General features: G+C 44.4%; 6 protein-coding genes and 1 non-coding gene across 7 annotated transcripts; 3 read left to right on the top strand and 4 right to left on the bottom strand.

Annotated features, from left to right (window-relative positions):
* Positions 1 to 805: 805 nt before the first annotated feature.
* On the bottom strand, positions 806 to 1,680 carry BABINDRAFT_158894 (uncharacterized protein). The gene has a single exon (XM_019127341.1). The coding sequence runs from the start codon at positions 1,646 to 1,648 to the stop codon at positions 905 to 907; it is 744 nt and encodes a 247-aa protein (XP_018987588.1). The 5' UTR covers positions 1,649 to 1,680; the 3' UTR covers positions 806 to 904.
* Positions 1,681 to 3,261: 1,581 nt separating this feature from the next.
* On the top strand, positions 3,262 to 4,785 carry ILV5 (ketol-acid reductoisomerase). Its single transcript, XM_019127340.1, has one exon. The coding sequence runs from the start codon at positions 3,299 to 3,301 to the stop codon at positions 4,484 to 4,486; it is 1,188 nt and encodes a 395-aa protein (XP_018987587.1). The 5' UTR covers positions 3,262 to 3,298; the 3' UTR covers positions 4,487 to 4,785.
* A 141-nt stretch (positions 4,786 to 4,926) lies between these two features.
* Positions 4,927 to 5,481, top strand: BABINDRAFT_69646 (uncharacterized protein). Its single transcript, XM_019132541.1, has one exon. It carries the CDS (start codon positions 5,089 to 5,091, stop codon positions 5,407 to 5,409), a length of 321 nt encoding a protein of 106 aa, XP_018987586.1. The 5' UTR covers positions 4,927 to 5,088; the 3' UTR covers positions 5,410 to 5,481.
* A 350-nt stretch (positions 5,482 to 5,831) lies between these two features.
* Positions 5,832 to 6,821, top strand: BABINDRAFT_42875 (40S ribosomal protein eS1; the record flags this gene model as incomplete). The annotated part of the gene is made up of 1 exon (XM_019132094.1): positions 5,832 to 6,821. One exon carries the CDS (start codon positions 5,832 to 5,834, stop codon positions 6,597 to 6,599), a length of 768 nt encoding a protein of 255 aa, XP_018987585.1. The 3' UTR covers positions 6,600 to 6,821.
* Positions 6,822 to 7,046: 225 nt separating this feature from the next.
* Positions 7,047 to 7,120, bottom strand: BABINDRAFT_t4. Its single transcript has one exon. It is a non-coding gene; the product is annotated as a tRNA-Ile (tRNA).
* Positions 7,121 to 8,299: 1,179 nt separating this feature from the next.
* Positions 8,300 to 10,025, bottom strand: BABINDRAFT_158891 (uncharacterized protein). The gene has a single exon (XM_019127339.1). The coding sequence runs from the start codon at positions 9,889 to 9,891 to the stop codon at positions 8,503 to 8,505; it is 1,389 nt and encodes a 462-aa protein (XP_018987584.1). The 5' UTR covers positions 9,892 to 10,025; the 3' UTR covers positions 8,300 to 8,502.
* Positions 10,026 to 12,110: 2,085 nt separating this feature from the next.
* Positions 12,111 to 14,438, bottom strand: BABINDRAFT_21218 (uncharacterized protein; the record flags this gene model as incomplete). Its single annotated transcript, XM_019131262.2, has 2 exons — positions 12,111 to 12,824; positions 13,476 to 14,438. Coding segments are annotated over 2 exons (1,677 nt in total), but the record flags the coding sequence as incomplete, so codon positions are not given.
* Between the last annotated feature and the right edge of the window lie 453 nt (positions 14,439 to 14,891).

Raw genomic sequence — 14,891 nt, 5'->3', positions numbered from 1 at the left:
CAATGCCCTAGGAGGACTTTGAGCGGTCAAGCGCGCTGGAGCAAATTTTCCATCTCGGGCGCGTATATATTATGTGTGCGTTTCACTCTTTTTCTTTTCCCCTCTTCTTTCTCCAAGACACCTAATCCATTTCACTGACGTCGCTTTATTATGTTTTCAACACTCTGTTAATCTAGCTTGATAGTCGGTGAAGAAAACTTAAAACCTTTCTCATGGTGGATTATAGATTGATGCTTGTTTAGGGGGATGGCAGCATTCTTCTGGGCTTGATTGCTAGGGTGTATCTCCGTCTGATGAGTCAAACTATGAACCAGACGGTCATATTCCCTTGTACATTTATTTATATGTCTTGGATTTCATTTCCAATGTTAAAGTAGATCAGTAAACCTAAATGAGCATCGTTAGCATGTCTAGGCAACCTGGCTCCATTCCGTAAAGGATAAGTCCATGCCTCCAAGATACGAGGAAAATTGAGTTGACTTATAACCATCCGCATTCGATATACCCAGAAGCAAACCTTTGGGCAGTTAGTCTGAGCCACAATCGTGAACGAAAGATATTATGGCCCTGCAAAATACTGTCTGAACCAGAAAATAGTGTTTGTTCTGAGCGGGAAAGTAAAGCCACGGGAGCAACCCGAACGATAGACAAGTATACGCATAGGCCGCTATCGGTCATCCCTCTTTCGATACAAGGAACATAATGCCCGTCCTTGTGTACTTAAGCCTGACTTTTGCTCTCTAAACAAAATATTTGTACGTAACACAGAGCAACCTAACATTAGATGCGACTTCCAAGTGTTAAGCTCCGATGTACAACCGTTGGGTCATATTGTAGTGTATTAAAGTATACCATATTACGTTAAAGTTATTATATCCAGTGAAAACAAAACTCCACTCTCGGTTTAAAAGTAGTACTCGCCAAAGACACCTACACTGGCGAGGGCAAATGAAACACCCAAGACAGATGCGACAGCGTTATAACCACACTGTAACTTGTTCAAATTAAGGGTGACAACATTCTTCAATAACGACTGATCGATCTCGAACTCAATGTTATTGTCGTCATCCTCTACCGGTACATCTGTGGCCGGCGAGGCGGTGGTGGAAGATGCGATTGACTCGAGCTCCAAGGAGGCAGACTCGACGCCAAGGTCATTGTAAACAGAGTTGTCCAATGGAGAGACTTCTTCCGATTCAATTTTTTCGGCCGGGGTCGTTTTGGTCAACGGCGGGAACGCCTTGGACTTGACCTCCTGGTCTTTAAGAACTGCAGAGATGTTTCTTTCGGCGCCAAAGCCCCTGTTGTCGTAGAAGAAGTAGACAATCCAGGATAATGGGACTCCGACGGCGGAGTAGAGCAAGTATGGGTGTCTTTTGGAAACTGGAGAGTAGCGGAAGGCGGTGACCAAGGCGTAACCAGCCGCTGAACCGACCACCGCAAGCGTCGCACGCGAGGTGTTGATCAAACAGTCAAGGGATTTCTTTATGTACGCAGATTCCGCGGCAGTCTTGTCTGCAGAGGTGTTGGCAATGGTGGTCAAGATAGATGGGATAGAGCGATTAGCGTTGAAGGCAAGAACACCGGTGGCGAGACCCAAGGATGCCGCACCTATGAGCTTAATGTTTTGAATGCAAGTATCTGCCATTATTATGTGATGGTGATTTTCTAAGAAAGAGAGAGGTTGACTGCGGCTGAGGTTGTCGTTTTTACGTTTGATAAAGGTCATATTCCGCAAGGCTGTAGCGTATAATTTTGGCATCTGCGCAATAAAGTTCTGGTGGTTGTGGGGAGTGCGCAAACCAGGTTAGATGCAGGAAGGCATTAATCCCTCTTGTTCTTACAGAAACTGGACGCTTATCTGCGGCAGGGCTTTCCGTGTGCTACTGGCATGTGCCATTTACATCACCTCGAATCCATCGTAAATTTGACATATTAGGTACAACTTGATAATTTTACTTGTCCAAGATAATACACACAAAAGCTGGTAGCACGTTAAAACAATCTGCCTAAGTACATGGCCTTTGAACTAAACTATGCTTCGGCTAAGTGGACTTATAGCTCCGTAACGCCGTGCCCAAAGCTTCAATATTTCCCACTGTGGATCACAAACTATGAAACGCAAAAGGTTACAACTGGAGGGTGGAGATAAGAAAGGGAGCGTTGAGCGGATATCTAAAACTCTGACTGCACGCAGAGGGGATCGGTGCCCTGCAACGATATACACGAAAGAAAAGCCGGATGAGTATTCTTCGAAACGAGAAGTAACAGCCGAACAACCCGCCAATCTCAGACAGACTCGGTACAGGCTGAAGAGCCTGCTCTGCATCATACAATGGATTCTTATCGCAGGAAGAACAATATCCCAGATAAAAATAGCTTATACTACTTCGGATCAGAGTCACAATTCCGTTGAATCCGGGGTGTGCTGACTGACTCACCCAACTGATGGATCCTCGATTCTAGGAGCGGAATATTAATTGCCAACAATTACTGGTCTAAACATCAACGTGAGGTAGAAGTTTTACTCCGTTTTCCGGTGCTGCCGTGCGTCCGGGATCGCTCTGACAAGGAGCCTTCAAAGCCGCATAGTATCCTGCAACCAATCTTTAGTTGAACGGCATAAGGTGGTGGATACAAAAATGGGGTTTTGCGCGTTTCATAGAAATAGTAAACTGGTATGAGGCTCAACGTCCGAGAAGAAGCTACCAGTGCTGACTACTATACCCCAAATATATATATATATATATATATATATTTTAAAAAATCCTCCAGATATAAAGAAACTTCTACCCCCATAAGTTGCATGATAGCTATCACAAAAATGTACCCGGGCCTGTGCCGGAGTGATCCTCCCCCCTTTGATCGCCTTTAACCAAGACCGGGTCTAAAAGTAACGGATGTAACTTCCCCCTCACCAATACGAGCTGTCTACCGCTACCGGCGTTGATTGCGCCGGTATAGGCGTTCCATGCAGGATCGCGGTGGAGGGTTATGGCCCCTTCACACTGGCATTTACGCTCATGCCTGCAGAAATTGGCTTCCGAGGGCTAAGCTGGTTGCTCCCGGTGGCTCGTCCGGCAGCCCTCTGCGTGTATGATTCACCTCCTGCAAGGTGGAAATTTCAATTTTCCACGTGCCTCATCCCCAGGCTCGCCAGAAGGGTCGACGAAAATCGGGCGATGAGTGAAAAATCTCCAATATATAAAAAGCCACGTCGTCGCTCCTGAATTAGGTTTGACTTTTGCTTTTCTTTCCTCCATCAATATTCACTTCCACAGTAATATAAAACCAAAACATGTCTGCTAGAACTGCTGCCATCCGTCTTGCCCGCACTGCCGGTGCTCGTGTTGCTTCCCAGAGAACCTTCTCTGCTTTGGCCACTGCCACCCGCCCAATTGTTTCCAGACAAGCTGCTGTTCCAGCCGGTGTCCGTGGTGTCAAGACCATCAACTTTGGTGGTACCTCAGAAGTTGTCCACGAGCGTGGTGACTGGCCAAGAGAAAAGTTGTTGGACTACTTCAAGAACGACACCCTTGCCATGATTGGTTACGGTTCCCAGGGTTACGGTCAAGGTTTGAACTTGAGAGACAACGGCTTGAACGTCATTGTTGGTGTTAGAAAGAACGGTACCTCCTGGAAGGCTGCCATCGAAGATGGTTGGGTCCCTGGTGAGAACTTGTTCGATGTCAACGAGGCCATCAGCAAGGGTACCATTGTCATGAACTTGTTGTCTGACGCTGCTCAGTCTGAAACTTGGGCTGAAATCAAGCCTTTGTTGACCGAAGGTAAGACTTTGTACTTTGCCCACGGTTTCTCCCCAGTCTTCAAGGCTTTGACCAAGGTCGAAACCCCAGCCAACTTGGATGTCATCCTTGTCGCGCCAAAGGGTTCTGGTAGAACCGTCAGATCCTTGTTCAAGGAGGGCAGAGGTATTAACTCCTCTTACGCTGTCTGGAACGATGTCACTGGTAAGGCTGAAGAAAAGGCTATTGCCCTCGCCGTCGCTGTCGGTTCTGGTTACGTCTACCAGACCACCTTTGAGAGAGAAGTCAACTCTGACCTTTACGGTGAACGTGGTTGTTTGATGGGTGGTATCCACGGTATGTTCTTGGCTCAATACGAAGTCTTGAGAGAAAACGGCCACACCCCATCTGAAGCTTTCAACGAGACTGTCGAAGAAGCCACCCAGTCGTTGTACCCATTGATTGGTAAGTACGGTATGGACTACATGTACGATGCCTGCTCCACTACTGCCAGAAGAGGTGCTTTGGATTGGTACCCAAGATTCAAGGATGCCTTGAAGCCAGTTTTCGAAGACTTGTACGAGTCTGTCAAGAACGGTTCCGAGACCCAGAGATCCTTGGACTTCAACTCTGCTCCTGACTACCGTGTCAAGTTGGAAGCTGAATTGGAAACCATCAGAAACATGGAGATCTGGAGAGTCGGCAAGGAAGTCAGAAAGTTGCGTCCAGAGAACAATTAAGTTCTTGGATAGGCTTATTGTTTCCCCATCACTTTACGCTATGGCACTTTGATTTCTCTTTTTTTTGTACATTTTTTCTTTTCAAAGTTGACCTTGAATGGTTTTTATGTTAAGACTGAGTGCCTGCGAAAAGAATGACCCCCACCCTTTTTTCAATTCTACACTTACTTTTTTTTCTCTCTCTTATTTATACTGGGTTGCTACTTCGGTTTTATCATATTGGTATAAAACTTACCTCTCTGCATGAACAATTAATGTTTAACGAATAAACAATGTTCACTTTAATATATCACAAAAACTACTTCCACTGTATGCACAATATGTCTAAGACGGATGGTTATAAACCTGGCCGCTTGAATAAAATCAGGTTCAGTTAGTCCCGGGAAAATAGCTTTCGATAAGAATTGGGGATTTTAATTTAAGCTACAGATAAAATATCAGTTATGTAGTATTAGTCTATATATGGCAATAGGAATCGAATACTCTAAAACAGATGTTAGTACTTGAGAACTCAGGATGGATGGCATAATCCAAGACAATATCCACTCATCATTCACCAACGACCTCCTCTATCCTAAGAAATGCCTCTTCCATAGTACTTCATGATATCTTTCCTGTCAAATATCCTGTCAGGATTTTTCTACTATCTTATTACAACTATCTTCACGAAAAAATTAATCATTCAGTTGTCCCTATCAAACAATCATCATTTAAGAATATTGCCAGGAAAAACATTCATGAAATTGAAAGAAAATTCATTGTGGATCAGAGTTGAGATTGATAAATTTTGGATAGCGAGAACATGCCCCAGTCAAGTATGGATAATGGGAGAGAAATTCAACGTACACTTTAGTCGAAGCTTGTTCATGGTAGCATCCTGGCTAAAAGAACCAAATGTGAATAGACAACATAAGAGAAAATAGAGTATATAGCAGGATGGGCCAAGCGTTTTATACTCGTTCCCGCACGTATCAAAAACCTAGAGGAAATCCGACTCATATATAAATCACGTGACAAAGACAAAGGAATAATGATGTACATAGGAAAAAGCAGTCACACGAAGAAAGCTAAAATCGTTTGGAGGGCTAAGTTTCCTCGAACTTTTTCGCTTATCAGCGAAATCCTTAACCAGCAGTAAACATTCCGCGAATTTATATACACATACAAATTACGGGTAAAACTTTCGTCGAAAACCTTTGCGGTTTGCGCCGCAGTGAAAATTTGGCCGTCGGGCGAAAAAGTTTTCCGTTTTCGACACTCGCATGTCTAGCTATAACAAAAACAGTAGTGTCACCCATATATAGCGTACGCCACTTTAACGTAAAACCGGAATATATACTTAAAAATGGCTGTCGGTAAGAACAAGAGACTTTCCAAGGGTAAGAAGGGTCTTAAGAAGAAGGCCCAAGACCCATTCGCTAGAAAAGACTGGTTCGACATCAAGGCTCCATCTACCTTCGAAAACAGAAATGTCGGTAAGACTTTGATCAACAGATCCACCGGTTTGAAGAACGCCGCCGATGGTTTGAAGGGCCGTGTCTTCGAGGTCTGCTTGGCTGACTTGCAGGGTTCTGAGGACCACGCCCACAAGAAGGTCAAGTTGAGAGTCGATGAAGTTCAGGGTAAGAACTTGTTGACCAACTTCCACGGCTTCGACTACACCACCGACAAGCTCAAGTCCTTGGTTAGAAAGTGGCAGTCTCTCTTGGAATGCAATGTCACCGTTAAGACCGCTGACGACTACGTCATCAGAGTCTTTGCCATTGCCTTCACCAAGAGACAGCAAAACCAAATCAAGAAGACCACCTACGCCCAGTCTTCCCAGTTGAGAGAAATCAGAAAGAAGATCACCGAGATCATCCAGAGAGAAGTCGCCAACTCCACCTTGTCCCAATTGACTACCAAGTTGATCCCAGAAGTTATTGCCCGTGAAATCGAAAAGTCTACCCAGGCTATCTACCCATTGCAGAACGTCCACATCAGAAAGGTTAAGTTGTTGAAGCAGCCAAAGTTTGACTTAGGCTCTTTGATGGCCTTGCACGGTGAAGCTTCCGCTGAAGACAAGGGTAAGAAGGCCGCTGGTTTCAAGGATGTTGTTTTGGAAACCGTTTAAATGGTTTGACCCATTCTAAATCTTTGACAACCTTTGCTCTTAACTCCTCCTACATCTCCCACCTACCGCAGCAACTGCAGAAGAAACAATACGAGGATGTCGCCTTGTCTATCCCCGACTACCGACTATTGTTGAATATGAATCGTCCGACTTTTTTTTGTTCTTATAACCCTCTATGTTCCCATTTGTTTGGTCTTTGTGTTTGTTTGTGTGGTGCTTCCTTTTTTTATTGTATAAATTAATTAATTATGAGGTTATTAAATGAAACCAAAACGCAAAATCGGATTCAATCTAGGGACGAAGGGATGTTGGTCCTTCTGGGTAGTGCGAAGGCTTGCTTGAAATACTTGAAGTAGAAGCTGATCTTTGGACAATCATTAAAAAGGAGAATGTATTGATAGTTAATATTTCACCCCGCTTTTCGGTCCATGAAAGATATCAAAAAGATGGTCCCTAGCAGGATCGAACTGCTGATCCCCGCGTTATTAGCACGATGCCTTAACCAACTGGGCCAAGGGACCAAATACTGAAAACACTCTCGATTCTGACATCAGGTGAGTTGTTTGTCGTAGGGTGTTTATCAGCCATTTACAAAATACAATGGCATTAATTCACGATAACAACAATCATATTAGACAAAGATCATATTTTAAACCTTGAAGGCCATCTCCTTACATAATCTCCTCCGATTTCTCATTTGCTCCACTTATGCTAGAGGATGATTTCGGATAACTACTATCAAACAATCCTAATATTCCCACTTAGTGCCTCATGGTTTTTAAAACTCTCTAACTCTAACAAAAAATGTTATAGATATGCTGGGTAGCATCCTATAGGAACTAAGCACTGTCTTACGTCTTAGAAATGAGCGAGGTAAGAGGAGGTGTTCGTGGGAACGGTCCTGAACTAGCAGGAGGACGTTATCACGAGCTCACTGATCTAAAGCGAGAGGAAGTATATTAATGCAGGGTCAATTGTTTCAGCTTGCGCAACTGCTGGGACTGGATGAGCGTGAGAATTCGCTCTAAGAGTCTGAACATATGTTAATACATGGCCCAGACCGTATTCATACAAAGATGGCGCTTGTAAATGGGAACATGCTCGCAATGTCAAGTTCGTTTCCTATTTAAGAAACCGAATTCTCAATGGTTTTTGGTTTTAGCTACTAACTATATTAATATGCTTTAAGCTTTCAAGGATTACACAATGATATGTGATGAAATACTCGGTAGCAAAAGATACTTCCGAAAAGGTAAGGGAAGTGTCGTAACCCGTTTCAAGCACGAACATAGCAACAAGTAACCTGAACATAAAAATATGCAAAACGAGACAAGACAGGAATGGAATTTACGCGGGAAGCACTGAGGTCCATTTAGATGGAAGATATAATCCCGGGGCTAGTGAAAGCCAGGTGGTTTGGATGCCGCGCCCGAATCTTGACACAATCAGAAAACAGGTGGATGTTTATCTCTGCCAATCATAGCTAGGGGAAATTAGTTGAGCTACATCAGTTAAAATATTATCAAAATATAAGCTGATTAGATTAGCTATACACTAAGAAAAGTAGTAAAAAAAAGAGGTAAGAAAAGATATGCAAATAGGAGGTGTATCCGAGGAGCCAATACTGAAACCAAAGATTGTGTAAAAGTTATTAAAAGATTTTTCGGTTTTTTTTTTCTTTGGGTGATTTTTTTGGTGTTTTTGGGTTTTTTAGGCTTCGGAAGGATTGCTTGTTGGGAAACCCCATAAATAAAAGCCTAGTTATCAAAAAAAAAAGAGAAAGTAAAAGAGAAATAAAGGAGAGAAGTCATTAACATCATTAGTCGTGTAGGATAAACAGGCAGTGTCTTTCTTTAGAGAGGGGGAGCTGAAAGATATGGGGACAGCCATCGTAACTGAAACCTTAAAACCAGTTAAAGTTTCTTTCACCACTGGCAGTGACGCCAGAAGTAACAGCACTACCAATAGCAATACTTGGTGTCAGCTTGGTATTGCAGTTAACGGCAACAGGTTCAGCGCCAACAGTGGCGGGCTTTTGAGCCGATTGAGACAAGCTCATGCTTTCAAATTGGAAGAAGAAATCATCATCGTCTTCGTCCTCAATGTCAGACCATGACTTGCCCATGTAAGAGTTGCCAATCAAGGAAGGTGGCGGTTGAGAGGCAAACTGAGACGGAGCAATACCTGGAGCGGTAGCCGTTTCCTTGGTGCTTGGGATAGCAATGGAAGTGACAGAAGTAGCAGCGGTGGAAGTAGAAAAATCATCCACGATCGAAGAAAGAGTGGAGATTTCCTTGGACGTGTATGGGACAATCACATCGTCGTAGGCTGCATCATCCATCTCAAACATATCGTCCTCGTCGGAATAAGCTTCACACATTTCCAACTCGTACTCTTCGTCCACGGTCAAGCCGCAGGACCAGTTATCATTCAACAAGTCGACGCACTTTTCAAGATTTCTCGACGACGGAATTAAAGACAAGACAGGAACCAAGGCTTCAAGGCACCCGGCAGACATGTCTGGGTAAATATCGTAGAGGACGTCCATGTCATTATTGTCGCTACCACCACGCTTCACGGAGAATAACTTGAAGTTATTGTCGGCCTTTGGGTGTGGTTTGGTGAACGGAGCCTTGCCAAATATGGCGAACAAAAGGGTCATGCCGAAGGACCAGTAATCGGCGTAAAGAGTGTCGTATTTGGTGGAAGAGACGAAGCACTCAGGCGCCATGTACTTCTCAGTGCCAACCGAAGAATCATAGGACGAACGGGCCAATGTGGCCAAGCCCCAGTCAGCCAACTTCGCATCACCGTTAGCAGAAAACAAGATGTTCTCCGGTTTTATATCGCGGTGATAAACGCCACGTTGGTGGGAGTGATTCAAAGCTTCCTTCAATTGCGAAGCTAACTTGTAGACGGTGAAAGAAGACAAGCCACCCTGGGAGTGTAATCTGTCGTGTAAGTCACCACCGCTGCAGTATTCCAACACAAGGTAGGTGGTGCTGGAAGTTTCAAACGAATCCAACAACTGGCAGATGTTTGGGTGGTATCCAAGTCTGGACAAGATAGACACTTCGTGTCTGGCGACAGGGGTAACGCCATGGACGGATTTGTTCATGGCCTTGATAGCGACCTCAGTGTTGGTTGTGGTATCGAGGGCTAACGAAACGTTACCATACGAGCCTTGTTGGATGGACTTGACGAACCGGTATTTATTTCTGAGTAAGACACCTTTTTCGTAAGCGGTGCACTCGTCAATCTTGGAGATGGTGGAAGGGGTCTCGTATGTCATTGTGGAGGAGGAAATGCAGTTCAAATAAAATCAAAAACAGAGATAAAATCAACGACGTTAAAAAAAAAAGACAAAAATATGCGGTGGATAGTGGGTCGGGCTAACTGAGGGAGAGTATCTTGTGGTTTGGAGGTGTTTAACTGTGTGTTTGAAAGAGAGGGGAATAAACGGGGTGTCTAATCTTGTCTCGTGACCAGGTAGCAAAGGTGGCAAGTCACAATATATAGACGGGACGTAGATAAAACTAGTTCTCAGAATATAATCCTTTAATCGAATTTTAATCAACAGTCAAGTTATCAAAACTAGAGTGGGCGCAAAAAGGAATACACGTAGAGAGAGAGAGGTTTAGTTGGTAACCAGACTAGACGGAGGCTGTTGGGAGGTTAGCTGCTTATATATTCCGGGGCGCCACCACTCTCTATCTACCCGCAGGAGTCACCCAAATTCGCTCAGACGCACCCAAGATTAACGCATATTCCTGCATAAAAAATCATCCCTTGATCGGGATGCCCGTTTGTCGCCGTAGTGATTGTGGTGGTGGAAACGTACCTCCGGGTTCTAAATGCAGGATTTTATCTCTGTTTTTCCACCCGATTCCCGTATGCGCTGGCTTTTGGGTAAACTGGCCTCCGGGCGGGCATGATTTACGGCACGCTTCGCTAAGCACCCACAGGGGGATGACACATCTGAGGCTTATCTACAACTGTGAATCTGTGTCACTTTATAATTGTTGCCCTGTATCGCGCTTAATCACCCATAAACACGTTGTCACTTGCATTAGAAGTTCACAGTTGCTACTGTAATTGCGGGTAAGTCGAGTTCATCATTGTTATACAGATGTTTGTAATTTTCACCTGCCCTGCTGTAGTGTCCTTTGTACGGAGGTAACATAGAAGTTTCTAGCTTTTTCTGTGTCATGTACCAGCACACACAGCACTAATTCGTCAGAAATCTGTGCGAGCCTGTTGGGCGGGAAGGCGTGCCTGTTGGGTGTGCGTACAGGATGCCGTTTGTCATCACTCTAAAACGGAAACCAAAGAAACCACTCTTATGGTGTCGCTTGTTCAGAAAGGTGATGATTTGTGTATCTTTAATGGAGTTTCATAGTAGTTATCAAGGGGGAGAGGTAAATACCTCCTGGAGTGAGGGTCAGAATAAACGGTGGCTGGTTTAAAATTACCACCGTGCAGACAGACGTCATTATGGACTGGCTCTATCTCCATTTCTCCTTGCGAGCTTGAGTGTGAGTCCATATCTTAACTCCATTACTTCCCGTTGAGCGGACTGTTGTGTTTACCTTAAAAAGGCACACTACCCAACTTGACGTAAACATCACGTGCGATGGTTTCTTATCGGTCAAATTTAAGGTTTTCGCATACAATGTTTTATGTACATACGTCATTTTCACCCCACTTGTAGATTGCTCTTGAGTTTGTTTCATAGTCACGGGGCCAAGAGCTCTCCGTGGTTTACTTATTCGTCGGAAACCCACCTCTGTAGTTCTGATTAGCGAAGAAGGTTTCAGCTTACAGTGGTGCCCTCTGGTCCGAGGTCTAGCCCAACGTCTGCCTATTTTTAGCTCCAAATCAGAATACCAATCTAACGAAAGTGTATATTTAGGTTTGCAACCATACATATTATTAATTAGTGTATTGTAGAGTGGGGCTTACACTAAAAGATAAATGTTGGGAGCGGTACCGGAGCAGGGGGGAAACTGGTTAAGGGGGCTGCCTAACAGTCACGGTCTTCTCTTCCTGCGTAAGGTGCATGTACGGGTTTGTGAATGTTAAGTACCTACGGGAGATGAAATTTGATCTTTTTAATTAAACAATAAAGCTCATGGTGTAAAAATAAAATGTAATAATATAAAATACCTATTACACACAATTAATATATTTGTAGCTTTAAGTTTAGGATTTTTTATGGTATGAGTGAAAATACAGAGATGTATAGGTTGAGTGAAATAGTTTAACAATCTCCAAATACACTTAAATATAAGAACATATATTCGCAATAACTATATATTGAATAATATACAGTAAAATACAGTAGCTAGTTGTATATACGATTAAGATACTAATGTAGATAATAAGAAAGCCATACGTATTTTTCCAAAACGACCCGAAATAGAATCAATCTTAAACATATTTTATACAAACAGTTATCTTAAGTATAAATAAAAACGTATCGAAATATTATTTAACCGGACACTCTTCAGATCAATAATCGAGATACACGTTAATACCAGTGATGATACCCCACCAGAGTACCGCAAAAATCCCTAACTTTCTTCCAATGACCCACCCATTCATAGGGACAACAACAAGATATACAACCAACATACCCAAGACACCTGCACTGCCAACGATCAAACTAATATCAAACTTAAATTCGATCGGCCGGCCTTGGCGTGTGGTTGTGATCAAAATTACCCCATTCAAACCCAACCCAAGCAATATATACAATAAGGGAGCTCCGAAACAGGCTCCCAAGCCTGTAAGCGACAAGTGGGAGCGGGCAAGGGTAACATTACCAATGAGATCGCCCACCGAATTCCCTGTGGCAAAGACCGTTAATCCCAACAACGAGTCCCCAATGCGATACATTAGCCCAATGTTTTTCAAAAGGAGAACCACATGGTCCGAAATAATATTTATCCAAACAATAGAAAGGAAAAACCCGAGGAAGGCTATGATCGGTGGGAGGCGATTATGATAGTAGTGATGTAACCCTTGGTGATCCTGGGAATGACTTTGGGAGCAATGTCTATAGTACCAGTGATGAAGCACGACCAAAGCGAGAGAGACAGCTGCGAGTATTATCAAATGCATGGATTTTGGGATAATACTTCCCGGGTATTCGCCCCACCATTGAGATATTTCATCCTTTAAACTGAAATAGTGGTAATCAACCAAGATCGGGAGGAAGAAAACCTGCCCGTACAATAATTGAGCTCTTAACTTCAGCTCAGCATAGCCTATAGGCCTGAACCCCTCATAAACCAAGCTCTCAGACGAAGCAAGGGTCATTACAGATTGATCGGCTGGGGGTGGAGACTCCACGCCTATATCATAAACCGTGGGGATCGTAGCGTTGAAGAGGAGAATAATGGGGGAGCTGAAGAGCGAGAATATGACAGAGGGAACAGAGAGGCCAGAGGGAGAGCCGGCCAGTCCCATCTCTTCGTTGCAGAGATTATGCGCTTTGTAAACATCCATTACGTGTGAGATTTCAGGTAGGAGGAACCTCCACAATGGGTACCCTCGCTCCCATATTTCCTCGCCGACAGCGTTCTCGACCGGAAGGATAGAGGATTTGGAACACGGAAATTCGCTATTAGTATCCTCAGTATCAGATGCTTCGTCGATGATAAAGGAGGGTTGGCCTATACTTTGGTAAAGTTTTGGACGAGGAGATGCGATTCTCAGTAAATCCTCGGCCTCGACTTCGGGGTCATATGGCACATGAATTTCCGCAACCAGCGGGGTCAACGAAGCTTGGTTCCTTCCAACAACTCCCATTAGAGGACTTGGACAGTTAAGCAAATGCCGATCATCAAAGTAGTCCGACCGCGGGGAGTCAACTTTGTAAGCAAATGGTGAGTGGTGGATAATTTCTCGAAGGTCACTGGGACTGATTTGGGTTGAAGGCCTATCGTGAGACGGGACACCTTGCTGTATTTGGTCCCCGCCGGCAGCTTCCTGCTCCTCAGTGGCATCATAGTTTTCCTGAAGTAGTGACTCCTTGCTCATACCACATCGCAAGTCACCAAGGTGGGACCAGAGCTTGACGGCATCGTAGACAGAGAACCGCATTACGGACTGGCTCGCTTGGTTAGGACTGGCCATCGGCGAAAGGACGCTCGAGGTAGGAGTGAGTGGTCTAAGCGAAGCATGCGGGGGCGCATACGGGGATAGTAGGGTGGAGTTTTCGTCAATTTCTTCCAGTGGTTCATTGCTGAAATTGTACTTCACGAGAAACAAGATGTAACTCGCATACAAAATGATCATGATACCGCTTTCCAACAAGGTTAACTTTCCATCGCAGATAAAAACCAAGCTGATAATTAGGAGCGCAATGAAGAAGCCCACATCACACAAAAACTGGGGTGGGTCGACTTCGAAGGAATTACATATCCCCATAGCCCCAATGACAAAGCACACGCAAAAGTTAGCAGCCCCGATCAACTCGCCAAACGCCAATTCAGGGGAGCCGGACTTGATCAGTGAATAGGAGCTGAAAAGGTCCGGCGCCCCGTTGCCGTAGGCCATGAGTGTCATCCCTGCCACCCGCTGCGAGAGGTTGAGGTATACTGTGGCGTAGTTCAAGTTGGGACAAAGGTAGTCGGAGGCTGTTATACCGAGCGAAATGAATAGGACAACCAAGTATGCAAAGACGAACGAGACTGATGTGAACTTCAGCCTGAGTAAACGCATGAAGTGGTTTCCGTTCAAGGAGGGGTTGCTGCAGTAATAAGATATGGCATAGTTATAAGTATGAGCGTCACACTGGGTCCTTATATAATGGCAAATCTCCTCCAGAGAGGCTGAATCGCCTAAGTGTGCGATGGAACAGGTTCCGGGCAGTTGACTGTCTCCTGAGTCGTGCGAGAGGAGGGTGGTCCATGACTCAATATCCGGAGGGAGGTGATTTATAGCGTGTTTCACGCTCAATACGAGAAACAACCCAAGAGCCAACCAATACCAAGTGTTGCTTGATCGATTCCTTCGGGGTGCCATGATTGTGGAAAAGGCAAGCGTATCACGACAAATATGTTTTTAAATTGAAACCAAAGAATTCTGGGAAGGGAAAGGGTTAATCGACCCTTCTAAGGCTCACAAGGGGCAAGGGTCCTCCACTGAAATTTATTACTGGTCTATGGAGCTATGATGGCATGCCTTCAGTCTCGGACTGCATAGCAACCCACAACGGTGGCTGAGCCTACAGGGAACCCGTACAAAGTTAAGTTACCTTGAGTTTTAACGATTATCGGACAAAAA

This window comes from Babjeviella inositovora (genome assembly GCF_001661335.1).
Source record: "Babjeviella inositovora NRRL Y-12698 unplaced genomic scaffold BABINscaffold_1, whole genome shotgun sequence".
In the NCBI taxonomy this organism is placed as follows: Eukaryota; Fungi; Ascomycota; class Pichiomycetes; order Serinales; genus Babjeviella; species Babjeviella inositovora.
Note: the sequence above shows the minus strand (reverse complement) of the source record. Positions and strands in the feature narration are given on the sequence as shown.

Excerpts from the sequence above, each read along its gene's own strand:
- BABINDRAFT_158894 (XM_019127341.1), bottom strand. The coding sequence starts at position 1,648 with ATGGCAGATACTTGCATTCAAAACATTAAGCTCATAGGTGCGGCATCC.
- ILV5 (XM_019127340.1), top strand. The coding sequence starts at position 3,299 with ATGTCTGCTAGAACTGCTGCCATCCGTCTTGCCCGCACTGCCGGTGCT.
- BABINDRAFT_69646 (XM_019132541.1), top strand. The coding sequence starts at position 5,089 with ATGATATCTTTCCTGTCAAATATCCTGTCAGGATTTTTCTACTATCTT.
- BABINDRAFT_158891 (XM_019127339.1), bottom strand. The coding sequence starts at position 9,891 with ATGACATACGAGACCCCTTCCACCATCTCCAAGATTGACGAGTGCACC.